We start from the raw sequence: 24,127 nt of genomic DNA, 5'->3' as shown, positions 1-24,127 counted from the left end.
GTACAGGATGTGAAGCAGAATCGTGAGATGATTAATTCCATAGACTGTAGAATCTGACTGCTGGGATTTGTATTCTGACTTCACTGTTTACCAGCTGTGTGACTTTGACCTTTCTGATTTGGTCTCCTCATCTATAAAATGGCAATTATAATAATACCTCATAGAGTTCTTCTGACAATTAAATTGGATAATTTGAGTAAAGGGAACAATGTCTGGCCCATAGTAATTAGTACAGATTATTGTAATATATAATACTATTGCCATTAATTTTTGTTATTTTGTGGCCTGCACTAGTGTTTCTAATGATTGACTGTTTTCTTCAGTTTTTATACTTGTTAGAAGAGTAGCAATACTTAGCCTCCATTTTTACTGTCGGTGCTGATTGCAACAATGAACTCAACTCTAGGTTTCTCACAGAACAACTCAGTTATTTGTGTTCTTTTGTCTTATTTTTGATTCTGTCCTCTGATACCACACCTTAGTAGTCTTTTGCCATCTGTTTCTTTGCTGTCTTCAGTTATAGCTAAGTTTTATATATCATGTTAATATTTTTATACTACTCTTTGGTAGTTCACTGTTTCCCAAATCTTACATTTCAATTTATTAAAAAAAATTGTATTTCTTGTGTCATCCATATTTTTACTCCTGGCAGCCAGTGGCTAGTAGGAGGACAAGTGTTTCCTGGTCTGGAGTTGGGGGACGGCCACTCATTCTGTCAGCTCCGCGACTGAAATCTGGTTGGAGCTGTAAGCTTCACTGTTTTTGTCATGGGATTCTAGCTGGATATATTTTAAAAATAATTCTTTTTTCTACATCTATAAATTGGTCATTATAAACTCCATTTTGTACATGAGGAAACTGAGATAGTAATTGCCTCTCTCATTGCCACTCAGCTGATAAGTAACAGAACTAATCATTAAACCCAGGTCTCCAGATGCCCTATGTGGGGTCATCCATTTTCTACTACACAATAGCTGTCCTTCGTAAATGTAGTTATTTTAGCTCACAAAGAGGAAGAGATTATAGTTATGAGGAACACATTTCATTTTGCCTTTGTTATTTATTTTTAGAGACATTTTAAATCCAAAGATTGTGATCGCAACCGGATTTGAAAATTCCTCTCCTAGCAAAGATTTCTGCAGCCAGTCATGCCTTTCTTCTTATGAGCTAAAGAATAAACCTGTTGTCACCATATATACCAATAGCATTTCCACAAAGTGCAGTATGTGTCAGAAGAATGCTGACGTAAGTCACAATTTACCTTTACTGGGATCCTGCTCAAAGACCAGAGATTTTTAACTGGCTCTGCTTATTTTGTATGTGTATATGTTTTGATTTCCTAGATTCGATTTGAAGTGAAGTATCAAAATGTGGTACACGGTCTTTGTAGTGATGCCTGTTTTTCAAAATTTCATTCTGCCAACAACCTCACCATGAACTGTTGTGAGAACTGCGGGAGCTACTGCTATAGCAGCTCTGGTCCTTGCCAGTCCCAGAAGGTTTTTACCTCAACAAGCATCACGGCGTACAAGCAGGTATGAGGATCAGCCTCTTGCATGTGGCCAGGCCCACACCTTCAGAGGTGGCTATGCAGGGTGGAACGCACAAAGAAAAAGAGTGAGCTCTTCCCATCATTTGATGCCGTATGAGTTGATTGTGGCAGTGAGATGATATATGTGAACGAGGTCGTTTTTAGGGTTTCTTTCATGGCCGGGAATTTACACATGTAATTTCATGATTTGCTGTGTATGAGTCTGAAATCTGTTGTGACAGGTAGATAATAAAGAAACCCTCATATTACTGTAAATAAACTATGACTGAAAGTCACAAAATGATAAAATCGAATCTAAAGCATATCTTTTCCTTTTAGAAAATACATTTTTTAATGTGTTTTGGAATGAATTATAACTATTTTGGCAACAGTGGCTTATTAGAATACTTTATAGCTAATCTGTTACTTATTAAAATGAATAATGGATTCATTTGGTTACTGGGTCTATCAATTTGTGTCGATTTAATTATTGTTAAATGGTTTGGGGCCTTTAAAAAGTACATATTTAGTGGGGTGGAGGGATGGGGAGAAAATGCAGACAATTGTAACTGAATAAAAATAAATAAATAAATTTTAAAAAAAGTACATGTTTAAAAAAAGATGTAAGTTATAATTAAAATTTTTTTTAGTTAGCAAGTAGTTTGATTTATATTTAATTCCTCTGAGCAGTTGGTGATAGACATTCATCTTTGAAAAGTATTACTTTTCTAAGAGTTGCAACTTTTGGCAGTCTGTTTCCTACTGTCACAGAATCCACTTTTATATATATGATCCAAAAATCAGTTTCATTCCTAATTTTCTTATTGATATTGTACTCTAGCAACTGTAATCTATAAATGATGTTCTTCTTTTACCAGGAAGATTATGTAATGAAACTTCACAATCTGTATATTCTCGCCATTTACTTCACCATGTAATTTCTTACTGAGAGGCCTTATATTGTGTCAGCAACAATATTACTGTAGTGGTTGGGAGCCTGGGCTTTGGAGTCAGATGAAATAAGTTTAGTCTCTTACCTTTCTGTTTATTTGTTAATCTAATCTAATTAAAGATAATTTAAACTTTTTGTTAATTTTTAAAAGTATCTTACTGTGTTTAAAGAATTCTGTGATACAGCGCATATAAATTGCTTAACATAGGTCCTGGCTCATGGTAAGCACTCAATAAGTAATAATATTGGCAATTTATATAAATAGTAGCCATTATTATTATTGTTTCTTAAAACATGAGGAAACTTATGAGCAATTTTTATTTTAGAACTCAGCTTGTAAACAAGCAGTTCTGCAAGATGACCTAATATATGTTAAATATGATTTCTGTCTCCTCCTCCTGGAGGGTCTTACTAGTTAAGTGACCTTAAAGGTGGTAGACTCCTAGATTGATGTCCAAGTCTGCACTGAGATGGCCCTTTGGTTCATGGATTACCTGGTCTTCTCTGATCATTTGCAATGAGAAAAGTATGAGTATCTAATTCACTACTTTTAATGTGTTTTGTTGTTGCTAGTATATCTGAGTAGTTACTGATTTTCTTCCATTTACATTTTATTATTGTACGAAAGAACTTACTTTTCCCACATTCCAACTTTCAGAAAAGTCTATACTTGGTGTGGCCTCACTGTCATGCTCAAATGTTTCAACCAAAGGCAGTGGTTGTAGGTAGCTTTTCTTTTTGCTTTACTTGAACAAGATGTATATATGTACTGTATGCTTAGGCATGTGAATGTTATTTTATTTTCTTAACAGAATTCAGCCCGGATGCCTCCGTATGCCTTGGGAAAATCATTGAGGCCCTCAGCTGAAATGATCGAGACTACGAATGACTCAGGCAAAACTGAACTTTTCTGTTCTATTAATTGCTTATCTGCTTACAGAGTCAAGACAGTTATTTCTTCAGGTAATGTTTAAATTTGATACATTTATAGATTTAATAACTGTTGAAGTAGAATGTAATGGCTTTTCTTTCATTTTGTTGTAAAATAATTTATATGGTTAAATAAAGACACAAGATTGTTTTACTTTCAGAAAACTGATTTTTAAGTGAAAATAGTTTTTCACAGATTTCCCTGGTTGAGATTTTTTTTTTTAAGTTTCATATATGAAAAGAAAAAAAAACACATAAGTTTCAAGTTAGTTTTTGTGTAAATGGGATTTAATTGAGGAAGTTGTAGTTAACTTTACAGGATATTATAAAGTTCCTTGATTTTTGTTTTGGATATTATTATTTGTGTTTTTATTCTAACACATTTTTGGATTATTTGCCCATCTGTGTAACTTATTCATTGGTTTCTATTTTTGGTTACCAAGGTGTCCAGGTTTCGTGTCATAGTTGTAAAACCTCAGCAATCCCTCAGTATCACTTAGCTATGTCCAATGGAACTATATACAGCTTCTGCAGCTCCAGTTGTGTTGTGGCTTTCCAGGTATGGTCTAAGGTATTTTACTCCTGCAGTTCTCTTAGGCATTGGTCTGTGGCAAAATGTTCGCTGCTGAAGGTCCATACTTATAAAAGATTAAATTTAAGTTAGAAAAAATTCTGTTCAACTGTGGAAGCTAGGATATGGTTTGGATACGAGGTATGGTGATGTGTTCATGTGTGCCTTCCTCTCATCCTGGGCTAGACACATAATGCCTCCTGGCACGGAATTGTAAGCCTTCACTTGTCACATTTTCTCCTCACTCTCAGAGAAAGTGGAGTTTAGTGATCCTCCAGGGTGGGATGATGTCTGATGCAGTGTCCCTGGTAGGGAGAAAGACACTGCTGGTGGCCACTGTGCTCTTCGTAGCCATTAGAGGCTGGTTGTGATGGGGGTGTAGGTGGAGGGGTATCTTGGGGGAAAGGAGAGACCTGGTCTAATTTATTCGGGTCATATGTACTAGAGGTCTTTGTCTGGAAAGCCTACATTTCTCAGTCCTTCTCTTCTGGAAGTATGCCATTTAAACTCTTTCTGTGTACTACTTCATACATTTTAAAGAAATGTCTCATGGGAGTTAACTTATTAAAATGAGAAAGTGAAAATTACCAAATTCCATTATTTCTCAATTGTTAAAAATCTTTGCCTGATTTGTGTCCATTTAGAATGTATTTAACAAGCCAAAAGGAACAAACTCTTCAGCAGCGGCCCTGTCTCAGGGCCAAGTGAGCCCACTCTCCCGGTCAACAGCGTCAGTGGGAGGAGGTAACACATGTGGAGTTTCCCCCAGCCCCATCACTGGCTCTGCCGCAGCCGGTCTCCAGCCTCTTGCTGCACACTCCCAGCAAGTTGCTTCAACCCATGCAGTTGTTAAACTCAAGTGTCAGCATTGTAACCATCTGTTTGCCACAAAACCAGAGCTGCTTTTCTACAAGGTAAAGAGAGATCATGAAAGGGATTGAATAAAATCTTATCCAATAAAAGCATTTTTGTCTTTTCATCTTCGACAATCACTTAATTTGATTTGAAATGAGAAGGAAAAGGATTTCTTAAAGATAAAGCAACTGTTTAATTAGGTCTTAATTCTTTCTCTGCAGGGTAAAATGTTTCTGTTTTGTGGCAAGACTTGCTCTGATGACTACAAAAAGAAAAATAAAGTTATAGCAATGTGTGACTACTGTAAACTACAGAAAATTATAAAGGAAACAGTACGATTCTCAGGGGTTGATAAGCCATTCTGTAGTGAAGGTAAAGAAAAAAGTATAGTTTTATTCATAGGGCATGTGGTTGTTATGAAATAGTCATTATGAGGTGGGCTATTAATCCACAATTAATTTTCAAGATATTTTTGTTTTATGAAGTATAATTTGAAGCTTTTGAGTATATTTAATTCAGTTTAAAGTTTATCTTTTTAAATGTTACAATAATCTCAATAAAGAAAAACTTTTGAAATATTAGATTGATGATATTAGTATAGAGCAGGGGTTCCCAGCCCCTGGGATCCATGGCTCTTAGGAACTGGGCCACACAGCACAAGGTAAGATTTTATGTAATGTGATTAAATCACTCTGAAACTATCCTCCTCACCCCAGTCCTTGGAAAAATTGTCTTCCATGAAACCAGTCCCTGGTGCCAAAAAGTTTGGGAACCCCTGGTATAAAGTACAAAAAATCTCTTCATAAGTAGAGCTATGACTTCAGAGATCTTTTTCTTCTTCCACCTGTTTGTGAAGAAAGTACTTAAGCAGTTACGGCTTCTTGGCTTAAGAAACTTGCATACTGCGTGTGTTTCTGAATATAGATGGCCTAATATTTAGAATATATGTAAAAGGTGATATGAGTTTATTTTGTGAATATAGAGACTATTCTTTAACCTAGAGGCAAATAATTGTGTCCAGTATTTAGGAATTAACTTAAAGTTGGCATCTAAGACTGTAGAGTCTTACTTTACCTCCTTCAAGTTAATGTAAATTTGCTGTTTCTTCTTTTCATCCTTTCTGGTTCTTAGTTTGCAAATACCTCTCTGCTCGTGACTTCGGAGAACTGTGGGGAAACTACTGTAGGATGTGCAGTTACTGTTCACAGACGTCCCCTAATTTGATAGAAAACCGACTGGAGGGCAAGTTAGAAGAGTTTTGTTGTGAAGATTGCATGTCCAAATATACAGTTCTGTTTTATCAGGTAAATATACCTTCTGGCTTTCTGAAGTTTGTAAAAGTTATTTTCTGTTTGAAGTGTGTTCAGATTATGTGAATAAAATTTTGTGTATAGAATTGGATAAAATAAACTATGGATTCCTGAAGCAAGATTCAATTGATTATAAACTTGAACTCTTTGGGCTAAAGAATAAAGAATTTCTGGAGTCTTTGTTGTTATTCAAGGGTATGTTCCTTTTAAATTTTGCTTTCTTATAAGGAGTTTTTTCAAGTTAGAACTTTACATAGTTAAGTTGCCTTAAGACTGTCATACAGAAGGTTACTCTGAGGAATTTGAAGTCAGACCTTGTTCTTATTTCATAGGTCAAATGACTATGACTGGCCTCCTTTTTTAAAAAAATTACTTTTTTGAAAGGCTAACAATGAAAGCTATAGTTAATTGAACCACTAAAACCTATCCAGTGCTTCATAAGTGCTTAATCCCCACCAGAATCCCAAGAAGTAGGAATATTATTGCCAGTTTATAAATAAAGAAAAAGAGTAATTAACATGTCCTTCAAGAAGCTGGCGGATGAAACTAGACAGCACCTATAGCACTCCAGCAAAGCCATCTGTTTACTTGTCTCCTTAACCCCCAAGATAAAATCTTGAGGAGAGGTATGTCATTTTCATAGTTCTATCAAATATGACCACGACCTATCTTAGTGCTCAAGATACCGCATTAGATATTTGTTGAATGAATCAAAGTCTTTATGACTCCAAAGCCCATATTCTTCCTACTGCAATATGCTGTCTCTTAATCTTTTGAAGACAGAACCTAGTTTCAGATTTCTTCACTGGTAATTTTAGAAAACAGGAGATCAACTTTTACATTTTCTCCGTTGAGGTTATCTATATGAAACAATTAAAAATATATGTATATATATTTTCTTTTTTTAAAAGTGTATTTAATTGATTATGCTATTACAATTGTCTCAATTTTTCCCCCTTTGCTCCCCCTCTGCCCGGATCCCCCCTTCCCTCCAATGATCCCCCCTTAGTTCATGTCCATGGGTTGCACATGTAAGTTCTTTGGCTTCTTCATTGCCTTAGACTGTTTTTAACCTGCCCCTGTCTATTTTGTACCTACCCAATCATGCTTCTTATCCCCTGTACCTTTTCCCCCTTCCTCCTCATTCTGTTCCTCTTCTAGTTGTTTGTTTTTGTTTTTTAGGTTCAGTTGTGAGTTTGTTGTCATTTTAATGTTTGTAGGGTTTTTTTTTTTAAGATTTTATTTATTTGTTTTTAGAGAGAGGGGAAGGGAGAGAGAAAGAGTGGGAGAGAAACATCAGTTTGTGGTTGCCTCTTGCACGTCCCCAGCTGGGGACATGGCCCACAACCCAGGCATGTGTCCTGACTGGGAATCAAACCAGTGACCCTTTGGTTTGCAGGCCAGCACTCGATTCACTGAGCCACACCAGCCAGGGCTAATGTTCATAGTTTTGATCTTCTTTTTCCTAAGTAAGTGCCTTTAACATTTCATATAATAAAGGCTTGGTGATGATGAACTCCTTTAGCTTTACCTTGTGTGGGAAACACTTTATTTGCCCTTCAATTCTAAATAATAGCTTTGCTGGATAGAGTAATCTTGGTTGTAGGTCCTTACTTTTCATCACTTTGTATAGTTCTCACCATTTCCTTCTTGCCTGCAAAATTTCTTTTGAGAAATCAGCTGACAGTTTTATGGGAACTCCTTTGTAGGTAACTGTCTTCCTTTCTTTTGCTGCTTTTAAGATTCTCTGTCTTTAACCTTTGACATTTTAATTATCATGTGTCTTATTGTAGATCTCTTTGGGTCCAACTTGTTTGGGATTTTCTGTGCTTCCTGGACTTGTATGTCTATTTCCTTTGACAAATTAGGGAAGTTTTCTTTCACTATTTTTTCAAATAAGTTTTAAATATCTTGCACTTCCTCCTCTCCTGGCATCCCTATGATTTGGATATTGACCCTTTTGGAGATGTCCCAGAGTCTTCTTAAATTCATTGTTTTTTAAAATTCTTGTTTCTTCATTTTGTTCTGGTTGAATGTTCATTTCTTATGTTCCAAATCACTAATTTGAATCCTGGCTTCTTTCCCTTCCCTGTTGGTATCCTGTGGATTTTTCTTGATTTCTCTTAGTAGAGCCTTTATTTCTTCCCTTATGCTTTTGCTGAATTCAATGAGATCTTTGAGCATCCTGACCACTAATGTTTTGAGCTCTGCATCTGATAGGTTGTCTATCTCCTCATAGCTTAGTTCTTTTTCTGGGGGTTCTGTTCTCTTCCTTCATTTGGGCCATATTTATTTGTATCCTGATTTTGGCAGCCCCCCTGTGTCTGTGTGCTAGGTAGAGCCACTTTGATTCCCTTTCAGCGCACTTGTTCACTTGTATAGGGCAGAGCCTTGGGTATTCACCAGGGCAGGGCAACCATGGCTCTGTGTGTGTGGGGGGGGAGGGGTTGAAGAGGGGACAGTGCTACTGCAGGCTAACTTCTGGGGGCTTGCCTGGCCCTCACCCATGTGCCCAGTCACTTCACCCACTTCCCATATGCAATTGGTACCCCTCCAGCTGCTGTCCTGGTTGTGGTTCCTAGGGTGGGTGGGTTTGTGTATGTACCAGCAGTTTCTTCTGTTGCCCTAACCCCCACTGGGTTTATAGCCAGAAGTTATGCATCTTTATATTTCCCAGCACTGGAGCCCTGTTCTGCTCAGTCTGGCCTGGGGCAGAGCTCGCTGCTCATAAGATGTCTCCCTGATTTTTATCCACCACGTGTGAACGTGGGGCTCCCTGTCCTGCCAGCCACTGCCTTGCTGCCTCTCCGCCTCTCCTTCTCTGTCCCCAGCTGCCTGCCGCCACACCAAGTCCTCATTGCCTCAACTCTCCGTCTCTGCCCCTCCTACCCATCTGGATGAATATAGCCTCTTTAAATCCTTGGTTGCCTGACTTCCGTACAGTTCTGGGTGATTTTCTGGCCATTCTGGGTGTTTTTGTTTCTAAGTTAGTCGTAATCCTTACAGTTGTGTAATGAGGCAAGGCATGTCTACCTATGCCTCCATCATGACTGGGACCAAAAATACGTATTTTTAACTACAATATATATTTTTTATATTTTAATTGCAGTTTACATTTAATATTATTTTGTATCAGTTTCAGATGGATGGCATAGTCATTAGGCAATCATATGTTTTATAAAGTGTTCTCCTGATATTTCAAGTACCTACCTGGCACTGTGCAGAGTTATTACAGTATTATTGACTGTATTCCCTGTGCTGTACATTACATCTCCGTGACTGTTTTGTACTTCTTAATCATTGTGCCTTTTTCACCCAGTCCCCTAAAACCTTTCCCCTCTGGCTATCAGTCTGTTCTCTCTATATATGTGTCTGTTTCAATTTTGTTCATGTATTCTGTTCTTTAGATTCCATATGTAAGTGAAATCATATGATATTTGTCTTTCTCTGACTGAGTTATTTCACTTAACATAATATTCTCTAGGTCCATCCATGTTGTTGCAAATGGTACAGTTTCATTCTTTCTTTATGGCTGAGTAATATTCCATTGTATATATCTTACACAGCTTTTTTATCCACTCATCTGTTGATGGGTGTTTGGATTGCTTCCATAGCTTGGCTACTGTAAATAATGCCATAATGAATATAGGGGTGCATATATTTTTTCAAATTAGTATTTTGTGTTTCTTCAGGTAAATGCCCAGAAGTGGAATCACTGTGTTATAAGGCAGTTCCATTTATAATTTTCTGAGGAACTTCTATACTGTTTCCCATTTGCATTCCCACCAATAGTGCACAAGGGTTCCCTTTTCTCCATATCCTCACCAACACTTGAATGTTTTATTGATGATAGCTATTCTGACAGGTATGAGGTGATATCTTACTGATGGTTAGTGACATTGAGTATCTTTTCACATGTCTATTGTCCATCTGTATGTCCTCTTTGGAGAAGTGTCTACTCAGGTTCTTTGCCTACTTTTAAATTGGATTGTTTGCTTTTCTGGTGTTGAGTTCTTTATAAATTTTGGATATTAACCTCTTATTGGATGTATCATTGGTAGAAGTCTTATATGATCTCAACTGACTCATAATGTTATCTTTTTATTATTTTATTGTTTTAAGCCTATCCTCTCTTACATTTCTTTCTCAGATGGCCAAGTGTGATGCTTGTAAACGGCAGGGTAAGCTAAATGAGTCCATAAAATGGCGAGGAAACATCAAACATTTTTGTAATCTATTTTGTGTTTTGGAGTTTTGTCATCAGCAAACTACAAATGACCCTGATTCACAAAGTAAAGGTAAAATTAAACTTGGGTAATGGGATCTTTATGTCAGTGCTAGGATACAATATCAGCATACACAGTTGTAAATAATATAATAAAAACAAAATTTCACTGGATTCAAATAGCCTGAATGTCTTTAAATTTTCCTGTAAGAATCCTTGAAGATTGTCCTTGAGGGAAAATTAATCCTGATGCTTTTTGCTATGATAATCAAACACCAAGAATAATAAATGTAGAAGCACTAATTTTATAGGAAAATTAGATTTGATTGCTTTTGATTGACTTTATCTGTATATAAATAACCACGCTAGGGATAGATGCTATTCAGTTAATAAACTAAAAATAAAAATAGAAAATTAGGGCAGGCAAAGGGAAAGGATTTAAGTGTGTTAATATAGTTTCTGTGACTGGTAAGATTTGATCCAGAGCTTGTTTGTAGCCAAGGAAAAAAGAACAACACATTAATTATATCAGAAAATAAAGTAGACCAGTTCTTCATGGGTAGCAGTGTTTTTCTTGGCTAAGAATAAAATAATTTTGCAAGTAGGACAGCTAATGTGGTCAAAATATCCATATGAATAGATAGATAGATGGCATGTTTTTAAAGTAGTTCCCTGAAGTAGGACTTCTCTGAGTTAGATTAAAAACATTTGACATTATGTTCTCTGATCAGAGCCTGGAGTGCTGCTCAATTGACAGAGTCCATGTTCTTTGGCTCCTTATAGTCTGGCTCTTCTTTGCTTTTGCAGTCTTATTAATCATCATCCAGATATGCCTTCTAGCTAATCTTGTTTGTTATCATCCATTCCCTGAGATTAGTCAGGTAGGCGGTAGAATTTTCATTCTGTGATGTAGGTTAACAAAACTGGTGTTCTTATGTGGATGGACCAAAACTTATTTACACCTATGTCACCAACTTATTTATAAAAATTGTCATGTTAAATTTTTATTTGAAGCAACGTAGGTGTAGAAGTTTTAATATTCATGAATGGGAAAGCCCAGCTAACCCTGAAGGCAATACCTTATATTTTTACCTGTTAAATATCATATGAAGTTTATAATTTTAGAGAACCAGCCTCTCTTTTAAGTCCTAATGAACACTAATCTGACCAGTATCACCCAATCCAACATTATACAGAGTTAGATATTTGCAGTACGTCTTGAAAATTTAGTTGTTATATGGTTTTTCTGTGTGTGTGTGAGACCCTTTTGTTTATACTAGGTCTTACCTTTTTATTTTAAACAGTGACTATTTCTAAGGCACCAACTGCTTCAATGGAGCTCCCTTCTGCCAAGACAAATACAACACCGGTTATAACCTGTGTGGTGTCATTAGCAAAAGTATCTCCTGCCCAGTCCACAGGGAACACTAACAGTCGTTTAAAAGGTATGAGTTGGCATGAAGGCATTTGTTTAGACTGTGGAAATGAGGGTTGTCTAGTGTGTGTAGCTGTTATTGTAGCTGTTAGTGTTCACTTTTATTTACACTTATATGAGGAAACATGCTCCTCTGTCCTGGAGGGAAGTGGGTAGCAAGCTGGCTGGAATGGATAGGGAAGGAAGTGGCATGTATGGTTTATTTTTTTAACAACTCAAATAACTTTAATACAGCTGACTTTACCACCGGAGATTCTAATACAGTAGGAGGGGATTGCAGTTCAGGAATCCTTACCTTTGCCAAGAACTCCTGGTGATACTGAGGCTGAGTATTTTTGGACCATGTTTGAGAAGTTTTGGACTAGGCTCTAGATCACCTTAGTGAGAGGAAAGTAACTTCTTGCTTCTTGCTTTCAGTATATTCTGTGGATAATAATGTATGTTTTAATTTTTAACAGATGCAGTTACTACAGACGCAGCAAAGGTCATCAAAGATGTAAGTTTTATTGTTAATATTTGCCTGATAATGCCACTTTATTTTCATTTTGGATAGCCTTCTAATATATATCTGAGTACATTTCTATTTACAGCTTAGTCTTTAAAAAAGTGGAGTAATATATTATGCATTAATTTTTGTTTTCAAATCTTAACATTACATTATTAATAAGAATGCATTCCTGATTTATTATTTGTGTCTGGTGCCTTAATTTCTTTAAACACTTGTTAATTCCATCTGGTTACATATTTTTCTCTTTTACTACTTTCAAGTAATTTTCTCTTAGACTAGAAAGTCTCTTGAGAAAGTTCAGTGTAGTGTCATCGTATGCATCTTTGAATTATGCCAGGCTGAAAATAGTGCAAAGTAAAAAGATTTAAACCCCCACTTTATGTCTCAAATTTGAAATATTATAAAGCTCCCCCAAACTAGAAAAAAATTGAGGAAATGCATAATTTCAAATCTGGCAGGCTAAAAGGGTTACAAACTATGTCATTATTGTCTTATGTCAGCATCACTTAGCGGGAAAACAAAATTCCCGTCATTCTTTATCAATATCACATGCACCTAATGTCCTAGATCTTAGGTTAATGTGTTTTGGTGACTGTGGGCTGCTCTCTTAACATTGCTCTTGATATAATTCAAAATTATTTTTTATTACAAATAACTGTCATTCAGATTCATTAAATGGTGGTGCTAGTGTTAAAAAGTGTGTCCAGAATTTAATAAATTTGGAACAGAAGTTAAATATGATAAAACTCTGAAGATTGATTGCCAGACTACTGCTGCGATATCTTATCCTGTTAATTTAGGAGAGTGCATCCTGAAGAATATTAGAGATAATGTTCATAAAAACCAAAGCATCAGTAAAGCAGGTACACCCTTTAGTTCACAAAATGATTTTATAACAAGGCAAGGATAATGGAATAAATGGATAAAATCCTGGCAACATGGCTATAAGATCAGTGTTGACATAATGTAGTCCTAAGGTCAAGCTATCATCTATGCTAAGGCATGAAGTAGTTTTTTAAAGATACTATTTATTTATTTTTAGAGAGAGGGGGAATGAGGGAGTGAGGGAGAGAAACATCACTGTGCAAGAGAAACATCAATTGGTTGCCTCTCGCATGCCCCCTTATGGCGACCTGGCCTGCAACCCAGGTATGTGTCCTGACTGGAATTGAACTGGTGACCTTCACGTTTTCAGGACGATGCCCAATCTACTGAGCCACACCAGTCAGGGCATGAAGTATTTTTGATGATTTGAAAGGAGCTGGCAAGTGAAACAAAAAGGTTTACTACAAGTCATAGCTGGTTTTCTTTTTTTATTTTATTAAAAATATTTTATTGTTTATGCTATTACAGTTGTCCCAATTTTTCCCTCTTTACCCTTCTCCACCCAGCCTGCCCTGGTTTTCCAATTTTAAAGCCCACCAAGGTAAGATATAAACATGAGCAGGCAAGCTATACCTGCTAACTCCAAAGCTATCAAAACATTCTAACTTTACCATAAATTAAAGAGGCTTTAACTTGGAAGATAACCCCTGCTAATAAAGAGTGTGAAACTGGTAAAGAAAGTGGTAAGTTTGTACAAGGTTGTTGAAATGGATGTTGAAATTTTGCTTGGTTGGATCCCCATGAATTAATAAAGGAAGCCTTGCTAGAATTAGAAAAATAAATGTCCCTCGGAGTCAGATCTCTGATGGTGGCTGCAGGATTGGGGTGGTTGGCAAGTGGGCAATTGGGGCTGTGGTGGTAAAGGGATGGAAAAGATGGACCTCCTGGCAGGGCTGTGGGAGCAGGAAGGGCCACATACTGCATTGCATTGTGGGCCATTGCATTCCAGGCCCCCGGGCTGCGTGCCTGCCCAAGGACTGTGGCTCTGGCTGCCAGGTGTAGACCTTAAAGCACCTGTAGTCTTTTGAAGTGCTTTGACATCTCTCAAGTAGTGCTGTGTAAACTGAAGTGTTTGGTAATCGTGGAAACACATTGTGGGCTTGGAAACCTAACTGAAGCCTTTAGTAAATCTTGCAGCATTTTGACATTTCCAAAGTGTTTTGGCATCTCTGAAATCTAGAGAACTGTGATGGGCAGTGGAAAGAAGGGGGAAAGGTGCCAATGGTGTAGGAGCTGCCCAAGGTCAAGTACCTTTGGAGCAGCACCTCAAAAGGGTGTTCCTGCAAGCACAATGATGGGGCCCCCTCCAGATGGCCAGCCTATAGCTCTGTGTTGAGTTCTGGAGGGGCAAGCAGCCTCAAGCACCTAAAAACTTAGAAGGAGGATGATATGGCCTGCAGAGCGAGGTTTGTCTTGGGACTCATCTTACTGCAAAAATTCCTCCTCCTCATCCTTTTCCCATTCCTCTGGCACAGGTGTGGACGGGGCTGCTCCTAATGGTTGCCTGATTCAGAGCACACAATGGTTTCTTTTGTAAGGGTGATCCCCTGTGTGCCCTGCCAACTCCTCTCTAGAAGAAATGGCGTTGTAGAGGAGTTTAAAACCTGCAGCCTTAAGGTTAATTCCAAAGATAGTCTTTGTAATTCCGTGAACTCTTGAGCTCAAAATGATAAAATTGAGGAACCAAACAACATTCAGAAAAGGAAGAGGGAAAGTCTTTGAGACCAAGGCTCTATGATGATCTATCTGAAGGCTATCCAGGGCATTCTGGGAAATTCCATGCCAAAAAGGAAGGGAGATACTGCCCCTAGGGCAAAACCAAACACTGGAGAGCGTTCCAGCTGCAGGGAAGGACTGGCCAAAAGTATCACTGTGTCTGTTCCTTGGAAAGAGAAAGAGTCAGCCTCAGAGAACAGAGTAAAAGGAAAAAAAGGTTGTGCTGGAGAGGAGGAGCTTCTGTGACAGGAGAGTGGTGATGCGCTCTTTGGAGAAACCCAGCGAGAAGCCACTTGGTGTTGGAAGGACAGTTACTGATGCACATTCTCCACCCCCAGAGGTTTTGGATGACTCTGACTCTCATTTAGAAAGCCAAAAGCCTGGAGAAAGGGAGGTAGCGACAGAGCATACTTCTTCAGGAAGTGACCAGCCCAACAAGGATGAGGTCTCCACAGTCACTTTCTCCCAGGAGGAGCCCATCTCACTGAAACTTTCTTTTGTTTTTTAAAATTATATTTTATTTAAAAAATAAAGTAAATAATATTTTATTGATTATGCTATTACAGTTGTCCCATTTCCCCCCATTCACTCCATCTTGCTCACCCCCTCCCTCCCACATCTCCCCCTATAGTTCATGTCCATGGGTCATACATATAAGTTCTTGGGCTTCTCCATTTCCTATACTATTCTTACCCTCCCCCTGTCTGTTTTCTACCTACCATTTATGCTACTTACTCTCTGTACCTTTTCCCCCTCTCTCCCCCTCCCACTCCCCTGTTGGTAACCCTCCATGTGATCTCCATTTCTGTGGTTCTGTTCCTGTTCTAGTTGTTTGCTTAGTTTGCTTTTGTTTTTGTTTTAGGTGTGGTTGTTAATAACTGGGAGTTTGGTGTAATCTTTACTGTTCATATTTTTGATCTTCTTTTTCTTAGATAAATCCCTTTAACATTTCATATAATAAGGGCTTGGTGATGATGAACTCCTTTAACTTGACCTTATCTGAGAAGCCCTTTATTTGTCCTTCCATTCTAAATGATAGCTTTGCTGGATACAGTAATCTTGGATGTAGATCCTTGCCTTTCATGACTTCAGATACTTCTTTCCAGCCCCTTCTTGCCTGTAAGGTCTCTTTTGAGAAATCAGCTGACAGTCTTATGGGAACTCCTTTGTAGGTGACTGTGTCCTTTTCTCTTGCTGCTTCTAAGATTCTCTCCTTCTGTTTCATCTTAGGTAATGTAATTATGATGTGCCTTGGTGTGTTCCTCCTTGGGTCCAACGTCTTTGGGACTCTCTGAGCTTCCTGGACTTCCTGGAAGTCTATTTCCTTTGCCAGATTAGGGAAGTTCTCCTTCATTATTTGTTCAAATAAGTTTTCAATTTTTTGTTCTTTCTCTTCTCCGTCTGGTATGCCTATGATTAGGATGTTGGAACGTTTAAAGATGTCTTGGAGGTTCCTAAGCCTCTCCTCATTTTTTTTAATTCTTGTTTCTTCATTCTTTTCTGATTGGATGTTTCTTTCTTCCTTCTGGTCCACAGCGTTGATTTGAGTCCCAGTTTCCTTCCCATCACTATTGGTTCCCTGTACATTTTTCTTTGTTTCTCTTAGCATAGCCTTCATTTTTTCATCTAATTTGCAACCAAATTCAACCTTTTCTGTGAGCTTCCTGATTACCAGTGTTTTGAACTGTGCATCTGATAGGTTGGCTATCTCTTCGTTGCTTATTTGTATTTTTTCTGGAGCTTTGATCTGTTCTTTCTTTTGGGTCATTTTTTTTGTCTTGGTGTGCCTGTTATGTAAAGGGGCAGATCTGTAGGTGTTCACCAGGGTGGGGTAACGCTGGTCACTGTGCTTAAGGCTGTACATGGGGGAGGGGCCGAGAGGGAGCAGTGGTGCTTGCTCCACTCTCTGCCAGATTTCAGTCACTCCCTCTGCTACCTGCAATCAAATTGGGCCCCTCTGGTGCTGATTCCCGAGTGGGTGGGCTTGTGCATGCTCTAGGCCCCTGTGGGTCTCTCCAACAAACTCTCCTGTGAGGCTGGGAGTTTCTCCCGCTGCCACCTCAACCCCCAGGGGTGTTTTCAATCAGAGGTTTAAGGCTTTATTTCCCTGGGCTGGAGCCCTGGGTTGCGAGGTCTGCTTTGCTCCCCCACTCTTCCTCCCGGTCTATCTATGCGCGAATGTGGGGCTGAAGGGTCTACCTTGTGGAGTCTTCCAGCTGCAGCCTGGCCTGCCCTGTTCCACAATCCGCCACCTCGCTGGGTACGACAGCCGCTGCCTTGTGGCGAGTCCTCTCTGCCCCTCCTACTGGTCTGGATGAATGTTTCTTCTTTATCTCCTTGGTTGTTGGACTTGCATACAGTTCGATTTTCTGCCAGTTCTGGTTGTTTTTTATTTTAAATTGTTGTTGTCCTTCTTTTGGTTGTGCAAGGAGGCACACAGTGTGTCTACCTACACCTCCATCTTGGCCAGAAGCCAGATTCATTTTTTAGCAGAAGTTTTCCAGAAAATCAGACCACCCTTCATTATAATGTGGAAAGATAGCTTGTCCTAATTTGATACCGCTTAACTCTCCCATTATTCGTGTTATTGGAGGAAGATAATGATACCTTTTATTTAATTACTTTCAGGCAGTATACTACATTACAACTGTCATTAAGTTAACTTTGTAGTTATTTGTATATTATATATTATACATCAAATTATATTTTAAAATCACATTAAATTATATTTTACTAAATCACTGGTATAGAATTAATAATTTTGTTATTAACTACATCATATAAAGTTACGTTTTATATAATAAGTATTATTAATATATATTATGAAAATATTCTGTATTGATTAAAGATTTGTGTACTCTTCCATCCTCTATATGTATGGGGCAATTAGTCTTGAATTGTGTTAGTTTTGAATTATTCAGGGTTTTCAGGAACATATCTCTCATATTAAATGTGACTGCCCTATGTATGTTGGGAAAAAGTAGGTTTACAGTTCATATGGAAAATAATATAATAATTAATAAATCATCATAAATTCTGTGCTTCATGTACTCCCAACTGTAAACTTACTTTTCCCCCACCCTGTATGTGTTTTCCTGTGTGGAGTCCTATAATTCATTTTAACGAGTCATTTAAACTATGTTACAGAATAGCTCTGATCATAATTTTCAGTTTGGTCTAAAAAAGTATAAAAATAACAAATAGTGTAGTACTCTATGATTTTTGTTTGTTTTTTCTTTTTAAATCAGGAAATTTAAAAATTCTGTTGTTATTCAGTTACAGTTGTCTGCCTTTTCTTCCCATCCCTCCACCCCCCATGATTTAAAAAAAATGACAGTTTTAGAGTTTTTTCTTTGTTTCTCTGGGACTTCAGTGTGAATCTCCTTCAAGTTATTTAAATAGTCTTAAATTTGGGGGAATGGTAAGATATAGGAATGTACAAAGAAGAAAATCTGCAAAGGTTAGCAATTTTTTATATAAAGGTTTAGATAGTAAATATTTTAAGCTTTTCAGGCCACACAGTCTCTGTTGCAACCCTTTACCTCTGCCATTGCAGTGCAGTAGGTGGCTGTGTTCCATGAAAACTTTATTTACAAAAACAGGCGATGGGCTGGACTTGGCCCGGAGTCATATGCTTTGCCAGCTCCTGCCCTTCTGTGTTCCCACCATCCAGAATCAACCATTGACAGATTTGGCTTATTTGCTCAGGGGTTTTTTTGCTCAGTTTTTTTTTTCCTCCTACCTTTTCATTTTCTTCTTAAAAAATTCAATCACGTTTCATATTCTTAGATGTAATTGCTATTAGGAGTTTGGTGTGTGTCCTGTCAGACCATTTTTAATCTTTCGCATTCATATATACAAGTCCATGGAAAATACTTAATACTATTTTTAAAAATAGCCACGTGTACCTAATATATTTGGTACATTCCTATTGACTGCTCTAAAGTATTATATCGTATGTAGGTACCACATTTTATTTGTCCACTGCCCAATTAATAAACGTTACGTTGCTTCCAGTTTTTCACTACTAAAAATCTCTGCCACAATGAATATCCTTGTAGCTGTCTCCTTGGGCAGGTGTACAGGTGTCTGTCTAGTGTAGGTATGGAAGGGAGGAATTTTTGGGTCAAATCATATTTGTATTTTTAGTGTTTAAATTGCCCTGCCGAGAGGCCATGTCAATTTTTATTACCGCCAGCAGTTTATGATTGTACTTCTTTCCCACAGCCTCACTATCATTTAATGTGTCATATTTAAACATTTTCTGCCAATCTATTTAGTAATATCTTATTGTTCTATTTTGCATGTCACTGTTTACTAGTGAGTTTGCTTTAATTTCAGTTTTGAACATTTGAATTTTTTAATTTTCTATTTTTAATTTTCCCCCATTTTTGTGTTGAATTGTTTTTCTGAGTGATTTATAGGATTTCTTTATATATGCTGGATCTATCCCTCTTCCTACTCATCATTTTAATCAACACAAAAACATGCATTAATGCTTCTTGAAAAAAAATCCTTTTTTAACAACATAGCCCTCTAGCCAATGTCCCATTTCTCTGCTGTCATTTTGGAAAAACTCCTCTGAAGGTGGCCTCTACTTCTGCCTCCATTTTCTTGCGTTATCCTTCCTTAGCTCCCTCTAGTCAGGCTTTTGTCTGCATCACTTCACTGAAACTGCTCAATCAAGGTCACTGTCAGTTTCCATTCTTACCACATTCAGTGGTCAATTTTCAGTTTTCATTCTCCTCATCTTTTCAGTAACATTTGATACTGTTGATCTTTCCTTCCTTCTTGAAATACATTCTTCAACTTCCAGGTCATCATACTTGTCCCTTGTCTCAGTCTGCGTGCTTCCTACAGGACTCATATACATTCTTGTGGTTTTTTAATTTAATTTTATTTATTTATTATTATTTATTTGTTTATTTTTATTGTTACAATTGTCTGCATTTTCTCCCCATCCTTCCACCCTATCCCAGCCAGTCCCACCTCCCTCTCCCACCTCTACCCTCCCCCTTGATTTTGTCCTTGTGTCCTTTATAGTAGCTCCTATAGACCCCTCTCCCCACTGTCTCCTCCCCACTCCCCTCTGGCTGTTGTTACAATGTTCTTAATTTCAATGTCTCTGGTTATATTTTGTTTGCTTTTTTCTTTTGTTGACCTTTAACTGGAACATTCTTGTGGTTTTGAACACCACCTACGTGGTGGTTGATTCCCAGTTTTATTTCTTTTGTCCTGACCTCTGAGTTCCAGATTCATGCGTTCATCTGCCTACTGGACATTTAGATGATTAATAGCTCTCTCAAGCAGTATGTCTACACCAGGACCCTTTTATTCCTCCCAGACTTCCTCTCCGGTATTCCTTCCTTACTACCTCCTTAGTTTGAGCTACCATCATCTTTCATCTGGATTATTGCGATGACCTACCTGTCTTCTTGCTAACATTCTTGCTCTTTGCAGTTTTTTTCTTCATTCTGTTGCCAGAATGATCTTAAAACCAATCAGACTGTGTGACTCCACTGCTTAGACACCTTCATTGAAACTCTGAAAAAGAAGAATAAAGAAGAGGAATAGGTAGTTTCCAAAATGATAGGAAAACTACAAATTTTATAAAGTTGCATAGTTAAAAAAACTGATACTGAACCTGTGGATAGGTGGACAAACTCAGTAGAAAGGAAATTCAGAAATAGGTCTAAATATATATGGGAATTTAGAAATAATAAAAGTGGCATTTTTAGATCAGTAGAGGAAATCTGGATTACTCAATAAATAGTGTTGTGACAACTGAGTAGACTTAGGGAAAAGAATACGGTGGATTTCTACCTCACAAGTTAAACCTAAATGAACACCAAATGGAGAAAAGCCTTAAGTGCAAAAAACTACTAAAAATACTAGGACAATATAGGAAAGATTTTTAATACAGAAGTGGGGAAAATCTAGTCTGCAAAACCCAGAAGCCATAAAACACGTGTGAGGGAACTTCAACTACATTTCAAAGTCAAAAGACAAATGAAAACATGAAAAGGTTGCAATTCATGCCATTAAAGGCTAGTTTTTTCTTTTTATATGTAAAGAGTTTTTTATGAATCATTAAAGACCTATTTTCCATGGGGAAAATGAGGAGAAGTATCACTATAGACTAGGAAATAATAGTTTTTAGGCATTTGCAGAGATAATAATCCTCAAAATTATAAATGCCAGTTAGAACTACAGTTGTATCAGATTGGCAAAGGAAAATATGATCGATAACACTTGTTAAGGTATTTTTACATATTGCTAATAGCAGTTGGTAAAACTGCTACAGAGGACAATTTAGTTAAAACCTGTTAAAATTTAAAACGTAACTACCATTTTACTCAGGAACTCAATTTTTAGGAATTTATTTTTCATATATATTTCACATATTTATGAAATGGATTATGTGCACAGGTAATAGTTGCAGCATTGTTCATAGCAGAAACTTGAAAACAGCCTAATTATTTTATCAGTGATCAGGGCCATTGTGAGTTCATCCTGAGTTATTGTATAAAACTAATTACAAAAAGATAGCCCTACGTGGGTAGAGCCTAAAATGTACCCCTCTCCAACTCATACTTAGTCACATGTCACATGGCCTGGCAAGTGGAGTCCCTTGCACAAGCTTACACTATGGCTCTGTTGGGGCTGTAGTTAAATTAAACCTTATATCCATACAGTGTAATAGTATATACTTACCGTATTTTTTGGACTGTAAGACACACTGGACCATAAGATGCACCTAGGTTTTAGAGGAGGAAGATAGGAAAAAAAAATTTGAAGCAAAGCATGTGGTCCTGCTCCTGTCTTCTGTGACCCCACTTCCCCGCTGCCGCCCCCCCTTCCCCCCTGTGCGAGCCAGGTAAGCTACATTTGGACTATAAGATGTACCCCCATTTTCCTCCCAAATTTGGGGTGGGAAAGTGCATCTTATAGTCTGAAAAATACAGTAAAAAGGATGAAGCAGCTCTGTATGTACAGACATAGAGCGGTCTCCCATGAAGTGAAAAAAAGACACAAAACTATATCGCATACTGCCATTTCTATTTTAAAAACACAAAACTCATGCCTGTACAAATATATGAAATGACTCTGGAAGGCCCGCAATGAATAGATCATAGTGGTGCCTCTAGGAGAAAATAAACAACTGAGGGGGAGTTTTAAGAGGGAGAGTTATTTTTTCATTGTTTACAATTTGAATCTTTTGCTTTTATGTCACAAGTTACATTACCCATTCAAAAATATGCATAGAATTTTTTAAAAGATAAAGGATAAAGGAAAACAGGGCAAAAGATATGAGTAGACAGTTCACAAAAGAGGAAATACAAATAATACTTAACCATGAAAAATATCTAGTGACACTACTATTAAAATTTTTTAAAATCCTCACTTGATGATATGTTTATTGATTTTAGAGAGAGAGGAAGGGAGAGAGAAACATTGATGTGAGAGAGGAACACTGATCTGTTGCCTCTTGTACACGCCCCGATCCAGGACAGCACCCGCAACCCAGGCACATGCCCTGACCTTGAACCTAAGCTGCAACCTTCTGGTGCATGGACAACATTCCATCCAACCGAGCCACTTGGCTAGGGCATAATGACATGACTATTAGATAATTTTTCATTTATTGAGAAATAGCAAAAAGTCTGATAACACTGTATTGACTAGAACGTTGGGAAACAGGCTCACATACATTGCTGAAGGTCATTTAATTTGATGACTTCTATGGAAAGCAATTTGGCAGTACCATCATAATTGAAATGTGTAATGTACAGATTTTAATATACTTCTGATCCATCAAACAGTACTTACAAGACCTTATTATATAGATATAATAGCACATGTAGATTTACTTTGTAAGAATATTTATTGCAGCATTGTTTATAACAGCAAAAGATTTGTAACATTTAAATGTTCAGCTGCAGAGACACTTCAGATTACCTGACGTACATTTCAGTGTAAAAAGCCTTTAGGGGGCAGCTTTATACAAAGTTATGCAGTATATCTCCAAGGTAGCTTGTTAAGTGACAATGCAAGGTACAGCACCTTGCTAATAATATGATATCATTTGCAGTCAGAAGCAACTTATTTCATAGATCAGCAATTTTCAGCCATTTTTCCCTCATGGCACATGTAAACTGATCATTAAAATTTTGCAGCACCAAAAAATACACACTTTTTGCAGCTCTGACCACAAAAATTGGTGTAATTTTGATTCATTCTCACCGGTTGTCTGGTGTCATTTTTTAAAATTTTTATTTGACAATCTAAGGGAAAAGAAGTCAAGTGTACCTGGCTAAATAGTCAGGTATTAAGTGTTTTAAAAATTCTTGCAGCACACTTACTGAAAATCACTGACAGAGATCATCTCTGGAAGAATGTATAAGAAACTGGGAAGAGCGGTTGTGTTCAAGATACTGGATTGATGGCAGACAGGCATAGAAAACTTACTTCCTACATACATACTTTCATACCTTTGAATTATTACATAATTCAGAACTGTTGCATCTATTATCTGTTTTCAACATAACCTCCAGTGGCTTTTCATCACATTTAAAATACAGTCTTAATATTTTTTTAAACTCAGACCCTCCAGATCCTATACAGTGTGGCTTCTACCTACCTCTCCAAATATATCAGCCCCTGCTTACTTACTTCAGCCTTGTTCTTGCTGATGTTCCTAAGCCGGTCAAGCTCTTTCCCATTTCAGGGTTTTTGCACCTACAGTCCCTCTGCCTGGAATCCTTTGACCTCAGGCCTTTGCACAGCTTGCTCTTTTGAATGTTCAGAAGGTCTCTGCTCAAATATTTACTCCAAAATTACCCTTCCTCCACACCATCACTCTCCATTCCCTTGCCCTACTTTATTTCTTCCATAACCCTTGTCACTACCTAAAATTATACATTATAGATGTGTTTTACTTGTTTATATTCTGTGCCTCCCTCTAGAATGTAAGGCTTAGGAGAGCAGGACTTTGTCTTGTGTTCTGCTGTATCCCTAGGGCTTAGAACAGTGCCTGGCTTATAGTAAACATTCAGTAAATATTAACTAAATGAAAAAAACATGTTTTAAATACATTCTCCCACTCTGTTGCTTATCCTTCAACTTTGTGTTATAAAGACCTCTGTTCACAAAAATAATTTAACGTAGTCAAACGTGTCCTATCTTTTTCTGCTTTGTTTTTAACTCAT

General features: G+C 37.5%; 1 protein-coding gene and 1 long non-coding RNA gene across 10 annotated transcripts in view; one reads left to right on the top strand and one right to left on the bottom strand.

Annotated features, from left to right (window-relative positions):
* ZMYM6 (zinc finger MYM-type containing 6) overlaps positions 1-24,127 on the top strand; it is a 36,341-nt gene that overhangs the window by 8,005 nt on the left and 4,209 nt on the right. For 7 of the 8 annotated variants that reach the window (XM_045190807.2, XM_045190805.2, XM_024554546.3 and 4 more), the window contains 10 exons: positions 1,071-1,245; positions 1,344-1,535; positions 3,296-3,446; positions 3,857-3,972; positions 4,629-4,898; positions 5,061-5,211; positions 5,971-6,143; positions 10,300-10,447; positions 11,679-11,819; positions 12,268-12,305. In XM_045190807.2, the coding sequence (XP_045046742.2) occupies positions 1,071-1,245; positions 1,344-1,535; positions 3,296-3,446; positions 3,857-3,972; positions 4,629-4,898; positions 5,061-5,211; positions 5,971-6,143; positions 10,300-10,447; positions 11,679-11,819; positions 12,268-12,305 (1,555 nt within the window). Of the gene's footprint in view, positions 1-14; positions 747-1,070; positions 1,246-1,343; positions 1,536-3,295; positions 3,447-3,856; positions 3,973-4,628; positions 4,899-5,060; positions 5,212-5,970; positions 6,144-10,299; positions 10,448-11,678; positions 11,820-12,267; positions 12,306-24,127 lie in introns of those variants that run through there. The other variant, XM_045190811.2, reaches the window with a different exon arrangement.
* LOC123479141 (uncharacterized) lies at positions 4,735-23,712 on the bottom strand. Of its 2 annotated transcripts, XR_006654672.3 has the most exons (6): positions 23,592-23,712; positions 21,633-21,675; positions 20,346-20,462; positions 12,105-12,232; positions 11,662-11,720; positions 4,735-4,891 (listed from the first exon to the last, which is right to left on the bottom strand). It is a non-coding gene; the product is annotated as an uncharacterized lncRNA (long non-coding RNA). The 2 variants fall into 2 exon arrangements; XR_008426436.2 differs by lacking the exon at positions 11,662-11,720.

Source organism: Desmodus rotundus, chromosome 3, assembly GCF_022682495.2.
Source record: "Desmodus rotundus isolate HL8 chromosome 3, HLdesRot8A.1, whole genome shotgun sequence".
Lineage (NCBI taxonomy): Eukaryota > Metazoa > Chordata > Mammalia > Chiroptera > Phyllostomidae > Desmodus > Desmodus rotundus.
Note: the sequence above shows the minus strand (reverse complement) of the source record. Positions and strands in the feature narration are given on the sequence as shown.